At 27.6% G+C, this 13,738-nt stretch overlaps 1 protein-coding gene across 2 annotated transcripts in view; it reads right to left on the bottom strand.

Annotated features, from left to right (window-relative positions):
- Positions 1–13,738, bottom strand: part of LOC129976165 (apoptosis-resistant E3 ubiquitin protein ligase 1-like) — a 44,928-nt gene that overhangs the window by 14,347 nt on the left and 16,843 nt on the right. Inside the window, exons 4-9 of one of the 2 annotated variants that reach the window (XM_056089595.1) lie at positions 7,378–7,574; positions 5,851–6,062; positions 4,830–5,067; positions 2,908–3,077; positions 1,610–1,778; positions 924–1,048 (exon numbers count right to left, since the gene is read on the bottom strand). In XM_056089595.1, the coding sequence (XP_055945570.1) occupies positions 924–1,048; positions 1,610–1,778; positions 2,908–3,077; positions 4,830–5,067; positions 5,851–6,062; positions 7,378–7,574 (1,111 nt within the window). Of the gene's footprint in view, positions 1–923; positions 1,052–1,609; positions 1,779–2,907; positions 3,078–4,829; positions 5,068–5,850; positions 6,063–7,377; positions 7,575–13,738 lie in introns of both variants that reach the window. The other variant, XM_056089594.1, reaches the window with a different exon arrangement.

The raw sequence follows: 13,738 nt of genomic DNA on the forward strand, positions 1-13,738 counted from the left end.
TGGAATAGATCCATTCAACTGTCAGCCTATGCAGATGATACAGATATTATTGGAAGGTCAGAAAGGACAAATCAAGTTTTGGAAACTTCTGCCACAAATATGGGCCTTACCATCAACGAAGATAAAACCAAATTTATGGAATTCCCTCCCTCAACTATAATTCACAGTGTTCCTCTGTGCATTAATGATCATACCTTCGAAAAAGTCGATCATTTCAAATACCTTGGCACAATAATTAATGACAATAATAAACTCAGAGCAGAAATTGACAACAAAATAAAAATGGCTAATCAATGTTTCTTTGGACTGTAAAAATAACTAAGATCCAACTTAATTAATAAAAAACTATACTAAGAGTTATTCTTATTATGTCTGTTCTGCTCTATGAAAGGGAAACTTGGACACTCAGCATTCTCAGAATATGTTCGTGAGAAAGATCCTTTGAACTATCTTTGGCCCTGTACTAGAGAGAGGATGTTGGTGAACTAGATTCAATTTTGAATTATACAAACTCTATAGGCAACCACAGATAAATCTGGTTATCCAGAGCAATAGGTTAAGATGGCTCGGCAATATTTGGAGAAGCCTAGAAAACAGCACCCTCAAAATATCCACTTTTAAAAATCCTACAGGAATATGGACCAGAGGAAGACCTCCAATTAGATAGCTGGAAGATGTGGAAAGAGACTTGCGTTTTCCGAGGATAAAGAACTGGAAGGGAGTTGCAGGGATAGAAAGAGCTGGAAATTGCACATGGTTGAGGCAGCTAAGGTCTGCAAGGGGCCGTTGTGCTCATGAAGACAAAGAAGAAATTAAAGGAATGAAATGGAATAAAACAATAAAACTGAACATTATTTCATTTTATTCATCTGGCTGCATTTAATTAATTAATATAGTAATTAAAATTCAAAAATTATTGTTACCTTTGGTGATATGTAGCAATACACTTTCTTAGGCTTCTGATATCTTTCTCCATTTAAAGCTAATAATTTGACTTCATAGCATTTGTTCTTCTTAGCAACATTTTTCTGCACCATAAATGACTCTTCTTCTAAGAATAAGAACCAGAATTATAAAAAATGTTTAAAAATTGAAAATTACTAAATATATTAGCAACTTCTAAAACCTTAGAAAACTTTTAATTCATCTGATTAATAAACTAAAATCCGCTTAATTTTTTATTTAAATAATATGTATTAATCATAAATATAAAATTCAACCATACTAGTTATTAAAAACTCAAGAAATGCATTTCCAAAAAAAGTTCACCATTCTCAAAATGTTTCTCTTACATTTTTTATTTCAACATAATTTTACATTTATAATTCAGAACTGAGAAAAATTATTTTAACAATCATATTATTAATCATTATAGTACTTCTATCTGTATATCATTGGGAAATAAAGTTGAAATAATAAATCTAATAACATTATTAGGTTACACATTTGTATTACCTAATAATGTATACATATTAGTAATCAACTATCGATATTAAACAGTGATATGTGTTCACAAAATTAATCAGTACTTTATTGCACTTTGAAAAACATCGTATGACTTAGTAATATTAGTAGAATTAGAGCAATGAACAGCCATGAAAATACATACGATTTAATATGATAACATGGAAATCTCCATTCTGTATTGTTTGCCCCTTGTATGAAACAGTTGCACGGTAACAACCTTCTCTAGGAAATTTCAATACAAGTACTAAACGTGATATTAATGAATAGCATTCCCATCGGAATGAATCTGGTATGGGTCGGCCTGAATTTACCTAATAAAAGTAAATCTCAAATTCAATAGTGATTCTAAAATTTAATTTTTTTTTTTGTCAAAAAGGAAAATACAAAATTTTTTAAAATAAAGAGAGAATATATATATATATATATATATATATATATATATATAAAAAGACTTTATAGAGAATTATTCTATTTTCACAAAAAGTTAAGAATTTAATATTCCAAACTAAAGCCAAAATGAAATTTAAAATATCAGAAAATAAAAGAATATCCTAGAAAAAGGCAGTTACACTTCTAATAATTTGTAATTTTAACAACATTATAAGCATTAACAACATAATTTAAAAAGTATGTTATGTTTAAAAGTATTCATACACGCACAATCAATAATTTTTACAAAGATTAATGACATGCAGGATAAAAAAAAAGTTGTAGGGAATGCAGGAGAAAGGGCATAATTTATTATATATTAAGACACATTTTTAGAACATAAGACACTTAAAATAAAATTTTTGAAGTGTAATTTTGTATATTAAATTGTCAGCAATTTCTGTATTAGATCTTTAGCTTAACCAAATTGTAAAAATGCCTTTAAGTTTCAAAATTGTCAGAAAGATTTAACCACATCAATTTTTTTAAAGAAAAAATATAGAAAAAATTACATTAGCAATTTCTAAATTGCATTAAAAAATATTTCATTATACAACAAAGCAAATAAATAAATAAATAAAAATAGTATATTTGAACTTAATAGAGAAGGCAAAAACAACATTTTAAATTAAAAATGTAAACACAGAATAGTTAAAAACAATAAAGAAAAAGAGTATTACATTTCCAATGAAATCCTATAGCATGAAATTAAAAAATGATTTTTAACTCATTCTAGAAACTTAGGTATATGTATATATTTTAGATTCAAATATGTAATAAATTATTTCTCATTCTCAAATATTAATCATGCTAAAAATCTTATTCCTCTGGAAAAATTTTAAATTATGCTTTCCCCAGTTCCTTTTTTTGTTATCCAGTGCTGCCACTGCTTATACTAATGTTTTAAAATGGAAATTTTAAAAATTATTCTGCGTAAATACAATAGTGTTTTTCCTCTACAAACAGGAAAGGAGATTAAACTACAAAATTACATGATAAATATATTTTTACCTCTATAATATCGACACTGTATTCTGAAGCTGGATCACAGTCTTTATCAACAGTACATAAATTACCATATTTATCTCTAGGTTCGATAAAAAGCTGTGTAGGTATATCTTCACTACCAACAACAGTTGAACTATGATGTATAAAGGATGTTTTCATAGGATCAGGAGGACCTATTAAAATTATTGAATATTTCACTCAATTTGATTAAACATAAGCAATTAGATACATACAGGGTATCCCCTCTAACTGCCATCAAATAATTAATTTCTAAGTTATTAGAGATTCATATGCATTTTCAATTGAAAATACGTTTTAAATGACAAAAATAAATATGTTTTATATCACAGAGTAATAAATATATTACTGAGAAACTATATTTATGATGTATCTGGTCTTATTAGTCATATTTAATATTCTTTATATACTAACACTCTAAACACTATTATGAATACTATTATATATGATTTTAGACTCTTCAATATCTACCTTAAAGAAAATTTGTCAATCAATGAACAGCATTTCCTTGATACAGCTGTTGATTAGCTTAAAATCAGTTTCATAATTCAATCAATTTGGGTTGCAGTAGAGAAGAACTTGTTGAACTTTTTGGTTTGAAATATTAATGCATCAAGAATATATTAGTACATATGTTTAATGAGACTACAGCACTGAATAAAAGTTTTAAATTTTGTAGTTTTTTCAACAGTACATTCTAAGATTTAAGTAATATAAAATATAAATATTTTCCTCATTTAAATTGTTTTTCCACTTGCATGCATGTATCTACCTCTAATGATTTAAAAACTTTCTTTTAAGACTATCAAAAGAGTGGATGGATACAATGTATATAATGTGTATAACAATTAGTAACACTGTTTGGATTTTTCATGTAAATTATTATTTACAGGTACTAATTTTGGCATGAATGCTAATTATATTACAAAAAATAATAGTAAAAGAATAATTGTTTACACTATACCTGTGCATTTTCTAAGAAAATTTAATGTTCAGAAAGGTACATAAAGCACTTCTTATAACAGTTTGAAGATATTTAATTAAATGCCACAGCCAAAATGATCCATAACAGACTCTCATAAGTAAAACATTTTTAAATTTGAACATTAAAAACAGTATTGGTGTTTGTATACAGGAGTTGATGAATAACAGTATATAGGAGTTGATGAATAACAAGAGAAAATAAAATCAAGATAACAGAAATATATTTGAAGTTATTTGTTTATGAAACATAAGGTTATACCAAAGAGCGATTTTCAAAATAATGGTAGAATGTAGTTTCTGAAGTTAAGATTAATAAAAATAATAATAATAAATAAGTAACGTTATTTTACAATGAAAGCAAAAGTTGATACAAATTGCAAAAGCAATAATTAGTTGATAGTAAAATTTAAAAAATTATAATTCAAAAAAGCAAAAAAATTTTAATTAAAAAACATTCATTTTTATAAGCCTTCTCAATAATTTTTTTGAATACATATGTATATTTTTTCTTCTTCAATTTATATCGATACTATTAATTTCATTTTAAAAGAAAAAAATAAAAATTCTTTCTTTTGAAGAAACAATTATCTTAAGAATTTTTTTAAAAATCTGCCAGGATAATAATTTAAAAAATTGCAGAATATAAAATAAGGGGGAAAAATGTAGAAAGAAATTTTTAAATTACTTGAAAAACAGAGCTGATAATCATCCCCCTTAGATTTTACCATTTTCGAATGTGTCTATTTTTCATTAAATCTCTTATCTATACTACACATAAAGCAGTTCACATTTTTTTTTTGTATAAAGGACACAGTATGTTAAATATATATTAAATAAAATGTTAATGAAAAATAAAATTTATATTGCCTCTACAAAAAAAAAAAAAAAAAAGAAGTTATAATAATGAAGTTTAAAATTCTTACCAGGTATAAAGATCTTTATAAATGGACTTCCTTGGATGTGGGTCATTCCAACAAGCACACAAATACGATATTCTCCAGCCCTCCGTACAGTGAATTGTACCCTAGCTGTATTAGCATCAGATATCTGACAACCTCCAAGTTCCACACTACAAGCAATTTTGTAAGCTCCCTGAGTAATTTCGATTAAGACATTGTCTTCATTGCAAATTGGATATGCTTGACCATTTCTCTGGAAAAACTGACACATGAAATAATTTAATAAATGCTGATGAAATTAAATATGTTGAAAGAATTAATATAATACAATTAATTACTGATAAAATGTGAAAACTTGATGCAAATATAAATATTTCAGCACTAAAGCTTCAACTGACAAGAAAGACCGAAATCCAGAATTAGATTTTTTTAAACCGAACATAATTTATTTCCATGTCATCTTATCTTTATTTAATAAGTATTGGTAATTGACAGCAAACAATTAACTAACTAAATTTTTTTAATTGGGAGAGAAAAAGACAAGAACGTCAAAAAAATAAGAGTTGCAGCAAAAGATGGAAAAAAATTCTTCAAAAAGGAGCAATGGTCTTCTTATTCTTTCATTACAAAGGTGATGATAAAGTATATTATCATCTATTGATAATACAATAATAAAATCAACTCAAGGAATTTGTTCTTTTCTTATTATTGAAAATTCCCTCTAAAATCAATTATTTTAAAATAAGACCGAATATAATTATTTTCTAATAAAAAAAACAATAAAAAGGATTTAAAAAAAAGAAACTAAAATGCATGTAAGAAATATACACAACCAATTTATTCTATACTGGTGTAATATGCTTAAAAAAATAATGTATAAAAATATATATTAAAAAAAAGTGGAGTTAAAAAGTAATGGAGATCATAACAAAAAATTACAAGAAAACTACAAAATTGGAATACAGTTGAAAACATTGCACATTCTAATATAAAATATTACAATTAGCAATTTCTATTGTTATAAAATTTTTTAAAAATCACTAACCATTACAGTAAAGCTCATAGTATTCCCCACAACCTGAGGCTCAGTCCAGTCAAACACTACTTTACATTTTAACGGAGATAAGTATTTTCCAGTAACATAGGAGAGAAAGCCCAGCTTTTGATTTCCATAATTAGCTTCCAATCTAGGCTGGGACATGGTTAGTACCATGCCAGTGAATAGAGCTACGCTGAGTGACAAGATAAATATGCCAGCTAGAAGGGGGAAAAAAATCATATGAGCAATTAAAATTGATAAATTATGAAATAGTAAAAGGAAATAGAATAGGAGAGTCAAACAAAAATTTCTACTATTCAAAATTCATCTTTTATTCAGAAGAAAGGTGAACCTTACATGTAAAGGATTTTCTTTTCTTAAATATTTTTTTTAAAAAATAAATTCTGTTTTACATTTTTCACCATTACAATATTTAAAACACCAACATTTTTTGATGCAATAAAAATATTACAGTAAATTTAGAGTATTGTAATGTTTTATATTAAAATAAAAAATAAAAAATTAAAGACATAAAACATAAAATACATAAACAATATCATGAAATCGATTGCAACCAGATTTCCAATGCACATACACAAGGGGAAAAAAGATTAGTGATAATTCACATTGGAAACTTAACTCTTTCAGCCTTAATAGGCATATATGTTCCAGAAATCAGATTTCCTTTAATACTGGGTAAATAAATCCCACTTTACAGAAATTATTACAGAAAGAGCCATTTTTACACGGGATTTAAAATTTTAATTATGTAAAAGCTGGGCTGAAAGGGTTAATACCCAATACAAATTAATAATAATAATTATAAAAAAAACTAGATGAAATATTTTTTATGAAGATTTATCACACTAGGTTAAGCATACCAGTAATTAAGGTTAATTTTTTAAAAACTTAAATGCAATAAAATTCCTTTAACTTTAAAAAAAAGAATATTTTTACAAGAAAAAAAAATGAGCATACACAGAACTTTTATTATTCTATAATCATCTGCAGGAAAACTAATTCAAACAATAAAATAAGAACAAATTATAATAAAGTATGTATGTAATATGGAGGATAATTTAGGAATTTCTTTCATTATAATTCTATCAAAAAATAAAATACATAAAAGTCAAATAATAACTAGCATTAAAGGAATAATTAAAGGTATTTTATTCTAGAATGATTAAAATCTCATGTTTAAAAAATGTAAATACTTTTAAAATCAAATTATAGATATCAATTAATTGCTCAATTAAAAATAAATTAATACATGAAGAAAAAAAGAAAAGAAATAAGTTATTTCAAAAATATATATAATTTTCCACCCAGGAAAATAGATACTTCAATAAGTTTGGATTAAAAAAATATTAGATATAATTCAGACATATTGTATTTATAGATTTGAAAAGAAATCTGAATCTTGCAATTATCTTTAGTGAAAATTTTAAAATATACTCTTTACTTTAAAAAAAAATCTTTCAAAAGCAAATAATATAGATATTTATAAATAATAATAATAATTGGAAAACTAACCTGTAGTCCATGGCTGCTTAGCTTCTTCTTCTAGTTCTGACCATAGAATTTCAATAACTTTATCCAACTCTGTACCTGAAAGTGATTCTTTGGCTCTTATCCATAAATTCCACTGTTTGGTGCTTAAAAGGGAATTGAATTGGAAAGGATCAGCTATATATGCTTTTAATAAGCTATCAACGCCATTGTTAAAAAATCTGAAATAGACAGTAAAATTTGGATTAATATAAAAAACAAATTTTAAAAGAAGGATTAAAATTCAGCTTGAAAACTAATTAAAGCAAAAAATAAAATTTTCAATTAAAACAACTTCAAATGTAACAAATTTATAAAATAAAAAAAAATGTACCTTTTGTTGCAGAAATATATTTTTGAAATGATTATTAAAATAAAATTAAAAACAAAAAAGAAATTACATATTCAAGAACTAATCAGTAAAATGGAATAATTAAAGAAACTAAATAAACAGAAATACATTATTGCTATTCCCGATTGTAAGCAAACTGTTAGTATTTTTCCAAATGGTTCGGATTGTGAGAGATTCGGAGAATTATTGGTAGATATTTCTAACCTCTAAGGAAGTAAGAAAAAAGGGAAAAAGTCTCTAAAGGGTCTATGGGAGCGCGTATAGTTGTCTCCGCAATGTTTACATGAGGTCAAACTAATGCAGCGCTGCAATGGAAATTTATTTGCGATCGATACGAACTCGACGACCGAGGCGAATCATTCAACACTTGGCTACTACTCATTATATTTGGCGTGATAAGAACAAAGCAGCTGCGCCAACTCTTTCACTTTCAACTTAATAGTCAAACGATTTTCGATCATTTATTGATAGAATTTTTAAGGATCTCTATCAGAATCCTGCACAATTTCACTTTAGTGATTTAGTCCGAAAATCCGAAATCATACAATTTCGTTTAGCTATGATTTTAAATAAAACGAAAAAAGAGCAATATTATATTTTGAGATTATTCCAAGAATTTAGTAAATTTAAAATATTTCACAGTTTATGGCCTGAAATTGTGCATTTGTTTTCCTCGAAAATATGTCCAAAATTTATGCTAATTCTTGATCTAAAATTATATATTTCGCCATATAAAATTTTATTTATTTGTTAGAGACAAAAATCCATCAATTATTCATACACAAAAATTACAATTTATTTTGGAATATCGTGATTCTAAGCCTAGAATTCCGACTTGTTTAATAGAAACGTTTATTTCTCGACCAGAAGCATTCATTTGCATAATTCTATTATGCATAAATTGTAATTTATACTAAAATTTATTTTCAATTACATCAGAAATATTATTTAATTATAGTTAATTATAAATTAATTTTATAATATATAATGATAAACATATTTTTTAATTCAGCATTTTAATTTTATTGATATCCTATTTTGAAGCTTACGAACATTATTTCAGCACGGATTTTGCAATTTTAAATCGTAATTACATAAGTATATATATTTCTGTGACTATATACAGAATTTATACAGCTCAAATCTTAAGATATCATTTTTTCGTGTCTGGAGACAGAAGAGGAGGAAAAAATATCTTTCAGGAAATTGAACTTGATGTGCATCTATTCAAATAAAATAAGGCCATGACATTAGATAAAAAGGAAGAGGGAAAGTCTTACTTTTCTGAAAAATTTAGAGGATTTACATATTGACATAAAATGCACATGTCTTCAAATTTCAGAAGTTTTGAACATGTAAGACAGATTTTCAGAAACATGATTTGACAGAAATTTTCCTTGTCATAAATATATAAATGAAAATCAAAAAATTTTATTTTTAATGCTGTATTTTTACCACACTGTGTTGTTTTATTTTAAAACACAGATTATTTTTTTGCTGACTTTAAAATATTTTTTAACAGAAAGCAATGTACTATTTTCGCATACATGTACTATAATAGCATTCTGCATTTAGCTCCAAAGTATAGTAAACAAACAAATAAGAAACAGCATTTCAGATTTTGTCTCATTGACCGAATAGGCCCCAGAAATTTGACACACTTTGACACACACACACACGTTAGTGTGTGTGTGCGTTTGGATAACAAACTAAATTTCATTTATCTACCTTGCCACATTTTTGAATTATAGAATTTTGCCAGCCAATTGACACAAAACTACAATTTCAATCACAAGATAACAAACCGAATTTCATGCATTTAAGTCATTGCATTTTTGAGTGATTGCATTCTCAACAAACAGTTATCCTGTTGATGGGTATTGTCCAAAATCTGATGCAAATTTACAATCTGATGATACAAATTATATACAAAATTTCACTCATCTAGCTCGTAGTGTTGGTGAATTATCGTACACGCGTAGACTTTCCACTGACAGATTTACAAAAATATTTAATAAAATATGAAATTTTGGTTAAAGACAGTTTAACAAATTCCATCTATCTAGCTTCTCACGTTTCTGGGTAACTAGGCAGTTAGAGACAGAAATCATTTTCAGGCATTTTATGAAGTTTTGTAATATCTAATAAAAAATTATTAATTTTACTAGTATACTGATGGGAAAGGGAACAGGTAGTTTTATGATAGTGTTAAGGCAAAATGTCATTTTAAATTTAAGTATTTCACATTTAGATTACAGCAATGTGGAAAATGCTACCTTATACAGATGATAATGCGGATAATGAGGCCATACGCAGAGTCAGTGGCGGATTTCCGACTAGGTAACAGAGTCGTTAGGCCAAAGGGTGGGTAAGACTTAAATGTTTGTATCTTAGTTAAAGTATAATTAATATATTATATAAATAATGAATTATAAAATTTTAGGATTGCACGATGTGTTTATATTGAATTCTTCAAATCTTAAATAAATTAAAGTACTATAAGCAATAACTTTTAAAAACATATTTGAATATTAATTATTCATTAATTCGTTATATCAGTTTCCACTTGACAGGTCTTGTAAAAGAAATTTGTAAATAATCTTTCATTACATTTAAATGATCATATTCTGTAGAAATCATCAACCAATAATTATGATTCATTTTTCAAGAAATTTATTATTTTACATTTAAATAAATAACAGCATAAACATTTCCAAAAACCTATTAAAATAAAAATAAATAAAATTATTACAAGTTGATTCACTTCGAAACTCTTAAATCCTTCAATGAACAAAGCCTTTGCCAAGGCAAAACCGCACTACTCCTATTTGTTACAGATTACTGAGTAATGAAAAAAGTTTGGATTTCGAATGCAAAGGATGTTGCTGTCCTTGAGAAATGATATGACAAAAGTAATGATTAATGGTGGAAAATGAGGAAGGTAAATATTGATATCATCGATGGCAATGATATGAAATATAGCGAAGACATAATAGCTGTAGATTTCATTTCATAACGACAAAAATGGCGACGAAAGCGAAAAAATAATATTGCGCTCTGGAAATGACTTACTACAGCCTAGTTCCTAGCAAAAAGTTAAGAACTGTCAGTAACTGAAGGAAAGTAGGAACTGTTTTTCATGATACATACTGCTTTAAAAGTTGGTCGAGAGAAATCCATGCGCGCTTTACATATTTATTTATGTATTTTTAAAATTCTTCAGGTCGTTTGTCAAAGTTGATTCAATGCTCTTTTTATTTCCCATAAAAAAAACCCATTGAAATCGCTCCCCCCCCCCCTTCCCGCAAAAAAAAAAAAAAAAAAAAAAAGACATTTAGGAGTCTGAAAAACATATTTTTAAAATTATGTCGACCTTCCTATCTATTTACGAACAAGGTAACTTAAAAACGTCAGTTAGACAGATATTGTTGTTTCTTAAGGCACTTGCCATGGACAAGCCCGCTGTTATGAAGACAGCGATTTTAAGCCGGTGGGGGAGCGTCTCTTGTTTTTATAGTGGCGCCAACTAGGGCCAAGAGTACGACGTTGCTACTCACGCATCACTCATTTGCTTGCACAACCCCTTTTTACAGGAGGGCACATTCTCACATCTCACAGATAGAACAACCATGCCCAAACCGGGACTCGAACCCAGGACGCCCAGATCACGGGAAAGACGAGCTACCCCTGTGCCAGGACACCGGCGTTAGACAGATGAAATCTGTATATGGTTTTCACATTAAATTTGTAGATTTCTATCAAATTTTGTGAAAAATCCATTCAGAAAAAGTGCATCCATTAAGGTTATCCGAATATAAATTAACACGCCAACTACAAAACGAAGAGATATAAAGAGAAAAAATTATTATGTAATGAAATTCTGTTTGTCAGTCTATGAACAAGATAACTAAAAAACGCCTTGAGCTAGACGAAGAAAATTTGATATGTGGACTTAACACTAAATGTTGTATATTTTAAACGAAATTGATTCAAAGGAAGTCTATCAATCCGGCTGTTCGATGACAAGTGAACCCGATAACAACAAAACGAAGCGCGAGAGACGGTCGAAATTGGATTGACAGCTAAAATTTCGCTCAAAATGTATCCGAATCCAATTTGGAACCAAATCGACAAGGATTAATCGTCTGTCGATCTATATTTTTGTATGTACGTAAACGTAATAACTCAAAAATGTGATAACTTAATGAAATTCGGTTTGTTATCTTTGTAGTTTTTTTTACCAATTTTGATGTCAATCGGCTGGCAAAGATGCCAAAATACATATTCTCGCGATAGATTCAGTAAAAGTGATAGTTTCACACTATATTTAGATAGAACTATATTTCGTAACTATCTTTCTCAATGTCGTGCAATTTATTCGCAGTCTTACCCAAGGCCCACGATTTTATGTAGGGTGGGAAGATGATCTTTATTAGACAGTATGCAAGAAAGTTACTTCGGAACCAATCTTGCAGGTTTTTTTAAAACACAAACCAAAAGCGGGCGATACTTTAAGATACTGCTCTTTTTCCATATATAGGACAAACTTCACGAGTAGCTCCAGTAGTTTTAATGTCTTAATTGTATGCAAAAGCCAAATGCTGCCGAAAACACTTTTATTCATTTGGCATTCGATTTTAATGATCAGAAAATCAGAATCGAATCATCAAAAAGGAAGGAACTATTTCTGAGCCCCGCAACTTCAAAAATACTCTGAGACGTTTTTCTTGCGATATTTTTGGGATAATTTAATATTTTATACTCATTTAATTTACCAGGTAGAGGATTCGAAATTATTCAAATTAAAATCAAGTATAATTTAATTCTAACAATCTTCTTAATTATCAGTTGTAAGTTTTATAGTATGTTGTTTAATAAAGTAATATAATTTTTATAATTATAATTGAAAAAAAATGTCTGCTCTTGTAATTAAATACTATTTTATTTTGTATTAAAAAAAGTTTAGTAATTTTTTTTTTTTTTTGCCACCTTGTCTAAAATTATTTTAAAACTTTGAATTTGAATTTCTTTCATATGCTAGATACTGGAATTAGCTTTCTTGGAAGCGACAAGCAATTAAATGTTATTTAAACTAGGCAAAATTTGCATCTTTAAATTCTATTTATTAACCAATTTAAAATATCTGGTTAAGAAATTTCCAATCGGGAAAGGAAGTTTTCATGGCTCAAGAGGCTTCATAAAATGAGTTTTAAAAAAACCTTAACTAGAGTTTTTAATGAAAGCACCGAAGAAAAATAATTATAACTTGAGAAATATTTAGAATATTGACAACATCTTGGTATCGTTTGAAAGCTAAAGGATCAGAGAACATTATTAAGCGATAAAAAAAATATTCGTTTTTTCGAACGATTTTCGAAGATTCAAGTGTGTACATAACCTTAAATGTTATTTAAACTAGGCAAAATTTGCATCTTTAAATTCCTTTTATTAACCAATTTAAAATATCTGGTTAAGAAATTTCCAATCGGGAAAGGAAGTTTGCATGGCTCAAGAGGGCTCATTCTGTCTACTGAAAATGTACAAACAATAAATGAAGAAATCACACTGCTTTAAATATTTTAAAATGTTTTACTGATATGTTTCATTTCGGCGAATGAGGTTTTTTTTTTTTTTTTTTTGTATGGAAGAAATAAAGAAAGGGGGAAGGGGTAGGAACAACTCCGAATGAATTATTACGCAATCCAATAATACAATTGTGGATCATTTATTTAAGACAATATAATAGACGAAAGCGTTTGTTGATGTGTGAATTCCGGAGAACTAAATTGCGATTTCTTTTGAAAAATCATTGAAAATAGAGAGAGAGTACAAGAAAAAGAAAAAGTACTCCACCTAAAAAATGAATTTGCTTTTCGAAGGAAAGAACAAATTTTAGAAAGACTATAACATACATTTGTGGGGGGGGGGAATGATGAATGCTAAACTCTAGGAAAGTGTAAATCGTTTGGTTGGAAACAAGGAAAGTGTTTGGTT

The sequence above is a fragment of the Argiope bruennichi genome, chromosome 7 (genome assembly GCF_947563725.1).
Source record: "Argiope bruennichi chromosome 7, qqArgBrue1.1, whole genome shotgun sequence".
Taxonomy (NCBI): Eukaryota; Metazoa; Arthropoda; class Arachnida; order Araneae; family Araneidae; genus Argiope; species Argiope bruennichi.